Source organism: Cardiocondyla obscurior, linkage group LG25, assembly GCF_019399895.1.
Source record: "Cardiocondyla obscurior isolate alpha-2009 linkage group LG25, Cobs3.1, whole genome shotgun sequence".
Classification (NCBI taxonomy): domain Eukaryota; kingdom Metazoa; phylum Arthropoda; class Insecta; order Hymenoptera; family Formicidae; genus Cardiocondyla; species Cardiocondyla obscurior.
The window spans coordinates 1607859-1624535 of record NC_091888.1 but is presented as its reverse complement, the minus strand read 5'-3'; the positions used below and the strand labels follow the sequence as shown (position 1 = coordinate 1624535).

The 16677-nt window shown below is 37.8% G+C and overlaps 4 protein-coding genes across 4 annotated transcripts in view; 2 read left to right on the top strand and 2 right to left on the bottom strand.

Annotated features, from left to right (window-relative positions):
- Positions 1-16677, bottom strand: part of LOC139111831 (F-box/LRR-repeat protein 20) — a 43940-nt gene that overhangs the window by 16985 nt on the left and 10278 nt on the right. The gene's annotated exons all lie outside the window — the stretch shown is intronic.
- On the top strand, positions 1459-2419 carry LOC139111707 (peritrophin-1-like). The gene is made up of 2 exons (XM_070672180.1): positions 1459-1465; positions 1938-2419. Exons 1-2 carry the CDS (start codon positions 1459-1461, stop codon positions 2417-2419), a joined length of 489 nt encoding a protein of 162 aa, XP_070528281.1.
- Positions 3031-9965, top strand: LOC139111828 (uncharacterized). Its single transcript, XM_070672357.1, has 2 exons — positions 3031-3392; positions 3632-9965. The coding sequence occupies exons 1-2, from the start codon at positions 3386-3388 to the stop codon at positions 9730-9732; spliced, it is 6108 nt and encodes a 2035-aa protein (XP_070528458.1). The 5' UTR covers positions 3031-3385; the 3' UTR covers positions 9733-9965.
- On the bottom strand, positions 10004-14104 carry LOC139111833 (neuropeptide Y-like). Its single transcript, XM_070672374.1, has 3 exons — positions 12275-14104; positions 10881-11107; positions 10004-10546 (listed from the first exon to the last, which is right to left on the bottom strand). The coding sequence occupies exons 2-3, from the start codon at positions 11075-11077 to the stop codon at positions 10300-10302; spliced, it is 444 nt and encodes a 147-aa protein (XP_070528475.1). The 5' UTR covers positions 11078-11107; positions 12275-14104; the 3' UTR covers positions 10004-10299.

Genomic DNA, 16677 nt, shown 5'->3' with positions numbered 1-16677 from the left:
TTAAAAATAATGTTATATCGGTAATTTGCTATTGTCAAAGAGAAAAACCTTGATTACCTATATGAGATCAGTATTCATTATCCAGACACTAGATCGAGACTGATAAAAAAGAAATATGATATTTACGAGACGTCGCAATCTAGAATGTATCTATTGATTTCAGAGATTCTTAAAATTATTTCGATAAAATAATTATTTCCGTACATGATTTAACATTTCGATAAAATAATCGATTTAAATTATTTACGTTTTCTAAATATACGTTCTAAATTATATTTGACATTTATTTTGTAGCGTCAACCATCATAATGTATATTCTGAAAATATATCGTCAATAAAAATAAAAAAGTTTTGTATTAAAAAGAATTTTTTTTTTTAATTGACCCACACAAACTATACCAATATAATATTTAATTTTTATTAATTTCCGTAGAGCTGACTATAAATAATATATTCAAAACTATCGAATCTTGTACTACAAGAACGATTTATAATGTCACTGTATCCTATCGTCTCGTTATAATCTTTAATGAACATTAAAAATTTATAACGTAATCTTTCTAGTAATAATTCAGAGAACTTCCAAATCTTCCAATCAAAGAACTTAACTAACTCAAAAAAAAAAAATAATCAAGCGTAGTTCATGTAACCTTGTCGTTATCGATGATGTGACATTTATTTCAATTGTCGGCATTGATAAAGTAATCAAAATAGGGAAATATCATTCCGCTTAATTAGTTTTTAAAAATATATATTTCTTACTACTCTTTTATTTTTACTAACTTCATTTTTAAAGCAGCTTATTACATAATATCGCATTTTAATTATTTCATGTGTATTAATATTAATTGTGTGTTCTTTCTCCTGCTCGTTTCCGTATGCAAACTTGTATTTTTATTATTTATAAAATGTATATATATTATAATGTAAAATATTCATTATTAATTTCCGTAATCCTACGAATGTACATATACTTGCTTAATAAACAATGTGCCGAAAAAAATTTTAATTTATTCCATTTAATATTTTATTTTTAAACTTTATCAATGTCGTTGAGATTTTACATGTCAACAATAAGAAATATGACTGTCATTCCGAATATTATCACATCAAAACTTTTAATGATAACGCGATATAAATATATGTAAATATATTATTGCACATTTAATATTTTAATACACAAAATGTCCTTGATCGGTAAATACTAAATTTTATTAATTGATTCCCCACCAATTTCGTCGATTGATTCGATAAGTTATCAGTATCACTTTAAATTAACAAAAATCAGAGTACGATCTTTTCGATTTAATTTACGCAAGCCTTTGAAATGCGCACAATTCCTTTTATCAAACGATAAGATTATTGATATAAATCGATATTCTGTTGCAATCACAGTTATTGTATTTTTAACTGTCGAATGTGTAATACGCTTTGATATACCAAATTATAATAACCACAATGAAAAGTGAGTTTCTAAAAATTCTGTAAAATCGTTGACAATAGCGGGATAACAGTAACGTGATAAGTAACGATCTAGTTTCTTAACGTTAGTGCAAGTTTTGTATCATATTACGCGTCAATTAAAGTGTCCTATGTCGTACGCAATTTCTGTCGCAGTCTTTTCATTTTTCACTCAACTCTAAAACGTGAAAATCCCCGCTTTGAACGTCGGTAAGACTTAACCATTAAGTCTAAATAAGTTAAACTTTCAGATAGATAGTCTTTTACCGTCATTGTTTATTTAAAACGTACCGATGAGAGCAAATCTTGCACCATTGCGTCCTCGACCAAAGCCGATAAAAGTTATTCCACGTTACGCAGCTGGATTATATATAGAGCCGTTTTCGTAATGTCGCCAGAAAATATGCAAACGAGAACGTAGATCTTGAAAAATTCGGTTCCCTTCGATAATCAATACCGGATTTTTTAATTTACAGAGTACTGCGTGGTAATCGTCGCTGTATTGGCAGTTGTCGTGACCGGATTACCTGAGAATTTGCCTGAATGTCCGACTTCACGCAACATCAGAATTCCTCATCCGACGAATTGCACCTTATATTACGCTTGTCAAAACGGCGAAGCGAATATTCGCATTTGTCCCGAAGGTCTGCACTTTGATAACGCTATTAGAATGTGTAACTGGCCTAAAGGATGTATCTCCGGAACGCCTCGACCGAATACTCAACCTACAACACTTCCCGACCCACGACTCTGCATGGGCGAATGCCCAGAATTTGATTCTCAATGGGAAACGATACATTTGCCTTACTGGAATAACTGTTCTTTGTTTTGCAAGTGTAGTAACGGCAAGAAGTTTGTTTTTAAATGCAAGAAAGACTTGCATTTTGATCAACGGCTCTCCGTTTGTAATTGGCCGATACCTGCCAAGTGCCCATGGAGAACGAAATTTATTAAGTAGTTTTCCATACTTCCATCGATTACTTGTACGCTCAGTCGGAAAGATAGAAAAAGCAATCAATGATTCGAGCAACTCTTTATTTCCGTATTTTTTAAGATCTTATTGTCATCAAGTAGATAATAATAAAGTAGTTTTATCAAGAATAAATCTAAATTCATGCTGCAATACACTTGTGCTTGTACATTAATTAAGTGAAAAGCTGCTTGGGCAAATTATTAAATAGATAACGCTATCATCTGATAAATTATCGATAAATTATTAAAATATCGATATCCATATCTCACAAATATATATGTATCATATATATCTTACAGATCTTGATTTATTGGAAAAATAAAATTAAATTAATCTCAGCATCACATTTTATTATGTCAGAATTTTTATCTCTTTACTTTCGCATGTGTCTCGAATAATTTATAATTTTCTATCAAGAAATGTCATTTATCGTAACTTTCGAATGATGACGTTTCTTTGCAACTTTAAACTAAAATTTTATTAAAGTAAAATTAGTTTCAAAAAATTTAATTTAATTTAATTTGATAATACAATTAAAATCGCTCACCGAATGTATTTGGATTAAATTTACAGTACTTTAATTTTTTTTTTTTTTTTTTTTAAGCTAGTTTATATCTCTAGTTATTTCAAGAGTATTATATTTTTTTCCAGCACAATAAACAGATACTTTAGTAAAACAGTTTTTTTTTTTTTTATTCGTATATCACAATGCTTCATTTATTAATAACACCTTATATCTGACACGTATAATAATTTTACACCTACTTTGATATCCTTAAGTGACTATTCTAAAAGAATAAGAAGGGTTTCATCAAATGTTAGATATGATAAGTATGTAGCGATAACACGACGTGCTTATATAAAAATCATTATCGTAAAGACGAAGTCAGTTAGCAATTTAATGAGTAAAGAAATAGATAGTTTCCAATTAAATCGAATGGATTTATTACAATGAAAGGTGAGTACTTGTGAAACTTCGATAAAGTGATAAAGTGGAAGAAAAATATATTAAATATCTATTTATTAAGTGATGCACGTGCAAACTAATAATTTTTTATCACGCAAAGAAAAAAAGAATATCGTGCAATCTGATCAATCAATCAGTAGCTAAAAAAAATGTAAAATAATAATAAAAAATTAATGTACAAATATGCAGCTTTAAAATATTTTCTTAATTAAATTAATTTTTAATTTTAGGTTTATACATAGTGGTCATTTTATATGTGGCCATATCCGGCGTTATTACCTTCGACAAATCGTACAAATTTGCATCAGAATGTCCGGAGGATGATAATCCACGAAATGAAACAATTTTTATCCCCCATGAAAGTGATTGTACGAAATTCTATAGTTGTCACATGGGAAAAAAAGGGGAACCGCAAGATTGCCCTGTAATGGATAAAGATGGCAACAGATTGCACTTTAATCCTAAACTTCAAGTATGCGATTGGCCGTGGAGTGCAGGATGTGAATTAACACCAACTCCACCAACAACTTCGCCGACAACGACTCCGATCACGACGACTTCGCCGACGACAATTCCGACTACAACAACTTCGCCGACGACGATTTCGACCACGACGACTTCGCCGACGACGATTCCGACTACAACGACTTCACCGACGACATTTACGACCACGACAACTTCGCCAACAACGATTCCGACCACGACAACCTCGCCGACGACGATTCCAACTACGACAACTTTGCCGACGACGATTCCGACTACGACGGATTCGCCGACGACGATTCCAACCACGACGGATTCGCCGACGACGATTCCAACCACGACGGTTTCGCCGACGACAGTTTCGACCACGACAACCTCGCCGACGACGATTCCGACCACGACGGCTTCACCGACGACAGTTCCAACGACAGTTCCGACGACAGTTCAGACCACGACAACCTCGCCGACGACGATTCCGACTACGACGGATTCGCCGACGACGATTCCAACCACGACGGATTCGCCGACGACGATTCCGACTACGACGGATTCGCCGACGACGATTCCAACCACGACGGTTTCGCCGACGACGGTTTCGACCACGACAACCTCGCCGACGACGATTCCGACCACGACGGCTTCACCAACGACAGTTCCGACGACAGTTCCGACGACAGTTCAGACGACAGTTCAGACCACGACTACTTCGTCGACGACGATTCCGACCACGACGGATTCGCCGACTTCAATTCTGACAACTTTGCCATTGAATACTTGCACATCTGATGGCAAAATACATTTACTTCCTCACTCTAATAGATGCGATTATTATTATACGTGTCTCAATGGCATAGTAAATCCTATCTCGAATAAATGTGATCGCAAATTGCTATTCAATTCAGTGCTGCGTGTATGCGATTTTCCGGAAAATGTAAATTGCAGTAAAGTTCCACCGAGCTCGGATATACCATCAACTGTTCCTTCGTTTATTAACTCGACAGTACTAAAAGACCTGCATTTTGACGGCGCTCGAGAAATTTGCAACGATTCGGCCGAAGTAAAGTGTACCGTTTACATAACTCCGATAACGTCTAAAACAATATCTACGACATCAATTACGAGAGCTACAGATAAACCTCGCATAACATGTCCTCCTAAAGAATCATCCGAAAGTGCGCGGTTTCCACATCCGTGCTTATGTAATCAGTATTACGAGTGTGCAGCAGGCGATAAGATACTACGAACATGTCCCATTGGCATGTTCTTCGATGACGCGAAAGAAACTTGTAACTGGGCAACTGAAGTAAAATGCTCCCAGCTACTTTCGTTTTATGACATTTCGAATGGCAAAAACGACACTAAATGCTCCAAGGATGGTACAATGTTTCAGCACGAATTTAGCTGCACCGAATATTATTTATGCTCCAAGGGTGAGAAAATTTTAAAATCATGTCCAGAAGGGCTACATTTTAATATCAGTACACTGATGTGCGATTATCCACAAAAAAAGTGTAATTTAAATATACCTCCGTCGACAATCACTTTGGAACTCTGTCCCCCCGCAGGCTCGCCAGAGAAAGTATTTTTGCCTCACGAATGCAAGTGCACACAGTATTACGAGTGCATTGATGGAGAAAAAGTCCTTCGAGACTGTTCACACAATATGCACTACGATCACGATCGTCAGATTTGTTACGACTCGACCGAAAGTAAATGCGTCAATCTCGGATTTAAAGCTTCCACAAAACGTTCATCTAATATTTCTGATTCGGATACAAAATGTTACGACGAAGACAGCGAATTACCGCACGAATACGACTGCACGTCATATTATAAATGTAGCAACGGCGAGAAAATCTTAAAGACGTGTCCTCAAAATTTATATTTTAATCCGAAGCTTCGAGTCTGCGATTTTCCAGAAAACGTCGACTGCGGCGCTAACTCTGAAAACGAGCTCACGCCAGTAAATAAATGTGACACGACAACAGGAACCACGAAAATTTCTCACGAGACCGACTGCGATTTATATTACGTCTGCGAAGACGGCGTCGGTACAATTAAAAAATGTCCTCAAGGGTATATTTTTAATCCCGATTTGAAAGTTTGCGATTTTCCAGAAAATTATATTTGCAACGTAACGCGCAAAAAAAGCGATACAACGACGATTCAAAATCTCGACCCGTCTACTTGTATCGGTATCTGCCCCGAAGAAGATCCTGATGACGCGGTGTTCTTGCCGAACACGGACTGCAAGAAATTCTGTCTGTGTAGCGGCGGCGTGGCGTGGGTTCAATCGTGTCCTGATCCTCTCTATTTCGATTCTGTAGATCACGTTTGCAAACGGAAGAAAGATGCTGTTTGCGCAAAACCATTATTTGATCAAGATAATAATTTCGCGGTTCATAATGTGACTGACGAAAACGATTCGCCACAACTTTTGAGCACGGAAAAACGCGGAATATACAATAACTTTTGGTCAAAGTCGCATTCCGACGATCCGTCTACATGTTTAGGTACGTGTCCCGAAGAAGATCCTATATACGCAGTGTTGCTCCCGAACAAAGACTGCAAGAAGTTCTGTATGTGTAGCGGCGGCGTGGCGTGGGTTCAATCATGTCCCGTGCCACTCTACTTCGATTCCGCGCATAAAGTTTGTAAGCGTAAGAAAGACGCTCTTTGCGCGGTACATTCATTCCAGCGCTCACTGACGATCGATCTGTTCGACGACGACGACTCGCAGGTATCGCTAAGCGAAGAGAATTATAACGAACGTGAAACGTATAACAACCCTTGGTACAAACGACGTTTCTACAATCCATCCATGTGCATCGGCATTTGTCTCGAGCAAAATTTCAGACACACAGTGCTACTTCCACACGAAGATTGCAGAAAATTCTGTATGTGTAACAACGGTTTGACATACGTCAACCGATGTCCCGAGCCATTCTATTTCCATTTCGCGGACAGGGTTTGTAAACGCAGAAGACACACAATTTGCGCAATAGATTCATATAAAGAAAATCACGCGATCACGATTAACGAAGAAGATTACGAGGATAATTCGTTGGAATACGGGAGTGAAGAAAATTACTACAATCGTAGAAGACATAACTTCTGGCCTATATCACGCTTCTACAGCTTCAATCCACCTTCTTGTATCGGTGTATGTTCTGAGAATGATTCTGGATATACGGTGCTATATCCGCATAAGAACTGCAAAAAGTATTGCATATGCAGCAACGGCGTAACGTGGATTGAGTCGTGTCCAGAGTCTCTTTACTTTGATTCAATATATAAAAGATGTAAACGAAAAAAAAATGCCGTTTGCGCGTACAATCGAAAGCATGCCTTTACAATAGATAAGCAGATTAATAAGAATGAAAAGATAGAACTTGTAAGCGAAGGTAGCAACAACAACGAAGTATATGTCTCGTGGTCTAAACTTTACTCCAACAACGCCGATACATCTACCTGCGTAGGTACTTGCCCGGACGAAAACTATGACTACGCAACTTTGCTTCCAAACTTGGATTGCAGAAAGTTTTGCATATGTAGCAGTGGCCTGATGTGGATTCAGCCATGTCCAGAATCATTCTACTTCGATTCTACAGATAAAGTCTGCAAATTGGAGGTGAGCGCCACTTGCTTGGTACGCCAGTTCGGTAAAAATCAACCTGATATATTTAATAAAGTATATAAAAATAATATCATAACATCTTCGAGCGGACACGAAAACCAAGATCGTAAAAAACGTGACATTTCGTCCAAATTAAATTTGTTTCATCAACCTTCCGACAACTTCGACTCGTCGACCTGTATCGGTACCTGCCCGGAAGAAGATCCCGAGTACGCGGTATTCCTGCCGAACGAAGACTGCAAAAAATTCTGTTTGTGTAGCGGCGGCGTGGCGTGGGTTCAATCGTGTCCTGTCCCTCTCTATTTCGATTCTAGAGATAACGTTTGTAAAAAAAGAAAGGATGCTTTATGCGCGGAACGTACATTTATTAAAGATAATAAATATATTATTGAAAATATAGAAGATAAAAAAATAATGCCAGAACGTTTGAGCAAAAAAATTACAGAAAAACGTGAAATATACAACGATCACGATACATCTACTTGCATCGGTACCTGCCCGGAAGAAGATCCCGAATACGCCGTATTTCTACCCAACGAAGACTGCAAAAAATTCTGTTTGTGTAGCGGCGGTGTACCATGGATTCAATCGTGTCCTGTCCCTCTCTATTTCGATTCTAGAGATAGCGTTTGTAAAAAAAGAAAGGATGCTTTATGCGCGGAACGTACATTTATTAAAGATAATGAATATATTATTGAAAATATAGAAGATAAAAAAATAATGCCAGAACGTTTGAGCGAAAAAATTACAGAAAAACGTGAAATATACAACGATCACGATACATCTACTTGCATCGGTACCTGCCCGGAAGAAGATCCCGAATACGCCGTATTTCTACCCAACGAAGACTGCAAAAAATTCTGTTTGTGTAGCGGCGGTGTACCATGGATTCAATCGTGTCCTGTCCCTCTCTATTTCGATTCTAGAGATAGCGTTTGTAAAAAAAGAAAGGATGCTTTATGCGCGGAACGTACATTTATTAAAGATAATGAATATATTATTGAAAATATAGAAGATAAAAAAATAATGCCAGAACGTTTGAGCGAAAAAATTACAGAAAAACGTGAAATATACAACGATCACGATACATCTACTTGCATCGGTACCTGCCCGGAAGAAGATCCCGAATACGCCGTATTTCTACCCAACGAAGACTGCAAAAAATTCTGTTTGTGTAGCGGCGGTGTACCATGGATTCAATCGTGTCCTGTCCCTCTCTATTTCGATTCTAGAGATAGCGTTTGTAAAAAAAGAAAGGATGCTTTATGCGCGGAACGTACATTTATTAAAGATGATGAATATATTATTGAAAATATAGAAGATAAAGAAATAATGCCAAAACTATTGAGCGAAGAAATTACAGAAGAACGTGAAATATACAATGATCACGATACATCTACTTGCATCGGTACCTGCCCGGAAGAAGATCCCGAATACGCCGTATTTCTGCCCAACGAAGACTGCACAAAATTCTGTTTGTGTAGCGGCGGTGTACCCTGGATTCAATCGTGTCCTGTCCCTCTCTATTTCGATTCTAGAGATAGCGTTTGTAAAAAAAGAAAGGATGCTTTATGCGCGGAACGTACATTTATTAAAGATGATGAATATATTATTGAAAATATAGAAGATAAAGAAATAATGCCAAAACTATTGAGCGAAGAAATTACAGAAGAACGTGAAATATACAATGATCACGATACATCTACTTGCATCGGTACCTGCCCGGAAGAAGATCCCGAATACGCCGTATTTCTGCCCAACGAAGACTGCACAAAATTCTGTTTGTGTAGCGGCGGTGTACCATGGATTCAATCGTGTCCTGTCCCTCTCTATTTCGATTCTAGAGATAGCGTTTGTAAAAAAAGAAAGGATGCTTTATGCGCGAAACGTACATTCATTAAAGATAATGAATATATTATTGAAAATATAGAAGATAAAGAAATAATGCCAAAACTATTGAGCGAAGAAATTACAGAAGAACGTGAAATATACAACGATCACGATACATCTACTTGCATGGGTACCTGCCCGGAAGAAGATCCCGAATACGCCGTATTTCTGCCCAACAAAGACTGCACAAAATTCTGTTTGTGTAGCGGCGGTGTACCCTGGATTCAATCGTGTCCTGTCCCTCTCTATTTCGATTCTAGAGATAGCGTTTGTAAACGAAAAAAGGATGCTCTATGCGCGGAACGTCTATTTAATAAATAAATTGCTCGTCGATAATTGTATACGTAGAGTAACGAACCCTTATAATTTAACTGTCTCGTTATATTATAATTTATAATAACAAAGATCTATTGTTCATTTTTTTAATATGACTACATATTTATGTAATCAATTAATGAGTTATGTATATACATATCTCTATTTTTTAAATATAATTTAACTATATGTTTACCATGTATTTTAAATGCCATCAATAAAGAAACTTTTATGCATAAGTTAAATATATATTTATGTCAGATGAAATAAGATTGCAAACATTCCACGTTGATTTATATCATATAATTGATACAATTTAATTTATCTCAAGTACCACCTCAAATATCGGTGTCGAATTAAACACACTTTGATGTTATCTTTAAGCATACGCTCATCTTATCTAATACATATATCGATGAGATATCTAAAAAATTTAACTTCACGAAAAAGCAAAATTTAATATTGATAAGCGTCGCGATTATTCGAGATGAAGAACTTTAATTTGTTCCTGAGCCAAAATTAAATTAATTTCGATACTAGGAGATAAGGAGGAGGATGCTATACAGGAACTGTTTATTGTATATCATTGTAATATTTGTTCATTACATCTGGAAGAGACCCGGATAGCGTGGCGTCATACGGCGTGTATTCATCGACGTCTGAGCTTGGAAAGTCGCGGAGCAAGATCTGCTCTTTGTTCTGCCTGATGTTCCCCTGCCTTTGCTTTTTATTTTGCTTTTGCGCGTCCTGAATCATCTTCAGGGTCTTCCACGTGGCATTCAATTCCATCATCGGCAGAGCATTATTTCGTTTGCCGTGCCTACACGTGCCAATATTATTAATTTTAATATGATGAATTTTATTTTCATAATTATGTTCAGTTCGATATCCGAGACGTTACTTCTTCTATGTTCTCTTTTTTACATTTCAAGGTAACGCAGGTAGGTATTTATAAAATGTTCTGCGCACGTATACTTCTTTATCACAATTGCTTGGGATTAATTATCTATTATTCATTCCGTGTATAATTTACTTTCAGTTATTTGTAAAGAGTAGCTTATTCCGCGCAGTTTAACGCAATTACATTCAAAGCAATTTAATTCTATTATTTTGCTTTATATCACAAAAAGACAGGCATTGATTCTCATAATTACCTCGCTTTTCCAAACGTGTAATAATAATTTCTAACAAAATCGGCATATTTTTGCAACTGAATGTCTGAACTGGTGGTCTCTTCCGGTTCGGATAATCCAGCCATGGGCTGCGCATCGACACAAGCGATCGCCACTCCAATGACGGTGACAACGAGCAAGCGATAAAAGAAACTAACCAGATTCGTTCGTGTCTGCATTTCGAATAGTTCGAACAGTAGTCTCAGTTGCTGAAATAATACGAAGAATTTTGTACGCAAAAAATGAGGTTGAAACTAACAATGAAGACGACGGCAAATTCGCGTCTACGATCGTAAATCTATAATAGAGCGACAAATCGTTCTCTTCTTTTTTCTCATTACGGTAACATTTTTCGCTTTATGTGACACACATAAACGAAGTACAATCGGATGCTTCTTAACGTGTAATATACTTCCGAGAGTTGTAAAAACTAGGGATGATTAAGCACTACGGACTTCTTTGGCTTCCTGCGCTTTAAAGTGATTGCCTTGCAAGAAAGACGCGACGGAATTCCTCGATAATTAGCATGTGAAATTAACGCATACCGTTATCGGCTTCTCTCGATCAGTTGGAACATTCTTTGAGAAGTGTTAAGAAATATTTTAGTCTCCAAGAATACCGCGCAGAACAGTTTTTATACAATGCCGTATTTTTTTTTTTTTTTTTTTTTTTTTTCTTTTTAATATAAATAATATGTAGAAAATATAATTAAATTTTTTATTCCTTTTTATTTAAAAATTATCTTCAGTTTTAAATCTCGTTTTTTCTTTCTTTGCAATTTTTATTATTACCTTAATCAACAAAATAGAATTATTTAGAAAGTAAATAACAAGAGACCGAGTACGGTATTAATTTTAATTTGCTTATGGAATTTGCTCGATAAACAGGCTGGCGAAAACCGTCGAAATAAATTCGTTAAGAGATAAACCTGCCACAAACGGATCGCGAAATGACAAGGGGAATCGTGAGGTAATTTCGCTGAATATGTAAAATTCATGAGCCGCATTTTAATGCATATGATTATACGCACGAGTATCGCGAGCGATTACGGCGGCAGTAACGAAGCTATCGAAATCAATCACGAAATTTGATTTTCGGACATGTCCTTTTGCGATGATTACAAGTTCGTCATGTTGACTGATTACTGCACAATGAAATGTTTTTACTCATGGTGTCACTTGCGATAAAATATTCGTATTTAATAACAAGATTAAATTGAAATCAATTCCACGAACAGTAAAAAATAAATTAATAATTATATCTTACTTAAAGTTTAATCAATAAAATCGATTAAAAAATTCTAAAGCATGATTTTCAAACATCAATCAAGAGACAATTTCTTAAATCAATTCATGTAAATTACATTCAAAACTCACCGAGTAGCAAATAAATCGTGGCAATTATTATATGTATATAGTTGTACGTGTACGCGACCCAGATAGGAAATTTACCGAGTGGAGTTAAATATAACACTTGAAGAAAGTCTACGCTCAAATCACTGGCCACCTTGTAATTTTTTTATTCCTCGCGATACTCGGTTTCTTCCTGACACACCGGCGAACGTTTCAGTAGTTTAGGTCGGCCGCTGCGCCGCCGCTAGAGTATATATACCTACGAATGCACCCTCTGACGCATCCCCTCAACTATAAACCGCAGCCAATCCTCGAGATTCAACCCCACTAGTTATTCTACCCTTTGCTAACAGAAAACGTCACCGACGAGACTCAAAGGACCTGAATGATAGAGAATTATATACATAGGATAAAATGGCACGCGAAAATAGAATTAAACAAAAGTATCTCCGGCCACGCCAATCTGTGATAAATCAAATTACTGCTTGAGCAATTTTTTAAATTCAATAAAACCAATTATTTTTATTTGACGCAATTTAATAATAATAATAATAAATTTTTTGCTTTTTAATTTTCTCACTTTCTCTTTAATAAATTCATCTAACATATCATTCGTTATCGTTTTATTTCGAACAATTCGACCGATCGATTTCTTTTCGAAATGCTATCCTGCAGTGACGATCGTACAATGATGAACATTCGCCGTGAGATGGATCTACAGGTAAAGACTTACCTGATGCAGGTAAATCTTAGAGTGATATATGTAGATCATAAACGTAATGATTATTTACTTTCTAAATTATTCTATCGTAAAGATTGAAAATTCTAAATATAAAATACGACGAATATTGTACTGCTTTTTAAAATAGTAGATGAATATTTAATGTATGATTAATATTTACTTTTGTGACACGTACATAATTTGTTATTTTATAACAACGATTTGAATTGTACAAGAGTCATTGTACAGAAAAAGAGATCAAGTTCTTCCGCCGCTACACTAAACTTGTTTAATTTTCTTCCGCTCGCAACATGATTAACGACTTTTATTAAAGACAAAGATAAACGGAAGAAATAAAAATTACGAATGCTACGAATTCGAGAAGCAATCGAAAAGGAAAAGTAAAAAAGTGAAGACGAGATAAAAAAAAAATTGACATAAAGGAGACACCATCGACGAAGTACGAGCGACCATCCGAGCGACCTGTGGACGGCGACAACGAGGTCGTAGTGGGGAAGACTACAGGAGGAGCAGCCAAGGGTGAGGGAATAACACATGAGCAGGAGAGGAAGCTAACTACAGTGATGATACTGAAGTCTTGGTGCAGGCGACGATGGTGGTGGTAATGCTGGCGGCAGAAGAGGGAACCTTTGCAACAGGTAGAATGAAGAAGGAGCAAGAAAGAGAAGCAGGTTGGGACGTTCCGGTCGCGCGAGAAAGACAAAGACGAGCGCAGAAGAGAACGGTCATTGCCACCACCTCACCTCGAGAAGTGGCCGAACGCTAGCTAGAGTCCTCGTCGGCACGAAAAGCCCCGACCCCGACATAGTCTACCATCCACGGCTGGCCCGCAGTTTAGCTTGCCGTCGTTTGTATCTACTCGGCTTTACCTCCTACCTGTGGGGGGGCTAACTTCTCTCTCTCACGAGGACGCGAATAAGCGCGCGCGCTCGGCCGATGCGTGTCGTCGTGGCCTGCCGATTCTTCGTGCAGGGGGAGCGAGGCTGCGAGCGAGCACCTGGATCGGTTGATCCAGAAGTCGTGAACCGAGCAAAACCAGTTCGATAGGTGCCAGCCGTGGCGAACAGGTCGAGCCGGCGGCTGCCAGTCCGAGTGGTATCTTCTTCCTATCCTCGGGACCTTCGATCGCGAATCTGTCCGTCATCCGCGACGTATGATATCTTGTGCCCGCCGAAGTGGGTGTTCTAAAGTCGGTCGAAGGGCGTTCTCCAAAGTTCGTGGAGGTCGCGGAGTCACAGATGAGACGGGCAGACGCCGGGCGCGAGAGACACTACTCGACAGGCTTCGACCACGTGGCCTCGGCTGTTCACCGGAGATTCGCGATCGAGGGTGCAACAACTTGATCCGACTGACGGTGACCCAGGTAATCACGTGGAACGCGTAAATTCAGATCGACGACATCGTCAGGGAGAGATGATGCACCGCCGTGCGATCTGACAACTTGAAGGAGTTTTGTAACAACGTCGCATCAGAAGCAGAAGCAACAGCAGCGGTCTGTTGAGCGGTGTCTGTCAAGGTATGCTTACGGCTCTGTCTCAAGGTCTTAAGATATGAAGAAGCACCATACTTTCTTGCGCGAGTGACCTTCGTTGAGATTACAACGGTCAATGGTCGACGGTATCGTTTTTGCCTGAGAGCAACGTACTTTTACGGATAATTCAGGATAATTAAATTGATTTGATCGCGCGCGATCGACGGCTCTTTGCGCTGCCGCGAGGTTCCTAGACACGATAGGCCCTGAACTTGGCAGAACAGGTGATTTCCTCTGCGGTCTCTCGTCCTTGGTCCCCCGGAGTCGGCACCGGGGCGATTAATGCTTTTTGTCGTTTCTGCGGTCGAATAATGACCGACAGCTATTGATAGATCGACGTTTAATTTCTCTCGAACGAAGAATATATAATTCCGTAATATTTTTGCGGTATTTTACGATATTCAATAGACGCTGTCTAAAAAAATTTATTAATATTTGCAATTTCTTCGAAAAAAAAAAAAAAAAAATGATTCCGAACCGGTCAATGAACTTACAGACGAAGCAAATGATGTCAGATGTAACGTGTAACAATATTTACGGAACGCAATTTACTTTCCATTTAAATACATAAATATTCACTGCCGCAATCCGGATTCTGATCGCCCACGTTAACTTTATGAATAAATCCCGTTTGATACGAAGTTCGATAAAAAAAAAAAGAAACGGAAACGCAGAACGCGCAAGCCGTACTTGGTTAAACTTAAACCAAGCAAAGCGTATGAACAACAGGCCGCGGTGGCTACACTTCAGTACGTATTCCCCCGATATTATCCGCTTGATGAGCACGGTTTATTGCAAATAATCAATCCAGGATTTACGTGCGTATGCGATTGCGGTGTGTATCGACGAGCGGGACATATTGCAAATCCGCTGTCGAAGTTAGCCGCATGTTCTTTAGAATAGCGGTATATTAGCTCGTTTCAGCTGAATTTCATTCGTACGTGGCCGAGTACACGTGTGTGCGCACGTACGTGTGTAAACTAATGTCTGCCACGATTTTTACGCAGCTTCATGCATAATTCACGAGGATTTATCTGAGAAAATTCCCGTATTCCTCGAATCAATCTATTTATCGCAACAAAACGGTCGTTAAATGCTTCCTCGAGACGAGTCATCGCGAATATACAATTATTTTATTTTATTTTATTTTTCTTTTCTTTTTTTTTGTTTTTTTTTTTTTTTTGTAAAATATCTAACATAAGTTTATTTGAAAAGAATGATATTAATATTAAAGATCAAACATGGAAGTAACAGTTTTTAAATTAATTCCGTGTGGAATCTCAATTAATTAATATTCGGATAGCGGGGTCTACGGCTCACGTGAGGTTTCGTAACAATCTCGAATAATTTCCACAAAATGATGAAAAAGTACCGGCTTACCAGAAAAAGTTCTTTCTGATTTTACGTCTCGCGCGCTCGTAAATATATGTAACACGCTGGAAAGAAATCATTTAGTGCAACTCGCTTTGCGCAGTATTGAGACTTACGGTTTTATTTGCGCGCAGTGTATCTCGGCGCCAACCCACATGTGCGCCTCGCACACATTAGATACGTGAGTACAAATGAAAGTGGCAGGTACCGTTACCGCGCGAGTGCTACGTTACGACAAAAGCTTTTTCTACGCGCGTATACGCCACGTACGATACGCACGTGCGTTCTCGTCGCTTTCGTCTGCCAATTAAGATACACCATCGGCGGATGTGCAATTCTTTTTTTTTTCTTTCCCCGTAAAGCGAGTATCATTTCATTACATCTAAAAGTGTAATTAATACACTAGTGCAAAAGAAAAGAATATTTACGATCTCGTATGACAAGATACTGCGTTTTTTAAAAGTCGTGGGAAGGTATAAAGTAAAAATCGAAAAGATAAATGTTTGACGCTTAATACAGACGTTACTAGAGAATTTTAAATACCATTAAATTAGCTCGGTATATTTTTTAATTAACTTTTACTTCTCGGCAAAATTCGATGTAAGTGCATATTGTGTATTATTTTTGATAATGAACAACGTACGGTATTTTTTTCTTTTTTTTTTAATTATATTACTTGAAAAAAATCCGCACACTTGGCAATCGAGCATGTTTAATTAATTAATTGAAACTCTCTTAGCATTTCGCCGGTTTACGTAGGTTTTGTTCTGCGTAATTAGCATA

What these genes read in the sequence shown, in the direction of transcription:
- LOC139111833 (XM_070672374.1), bottom strand. Translation starts at nt 11,077, where the DNA reads ATGCAGACACGAACGAATCTGGTTAGTTTCTTTTATCGCTTGCTCGTT. An exon ending in TACACGTTTGGAAAAGCGAG is followed by an intron (nt 10,547 to 10,880) that starts GTAATTATGAGA and finishes TGGCACGTGTAG; the next exon opens with GCACGGCAAACGAAATAATG.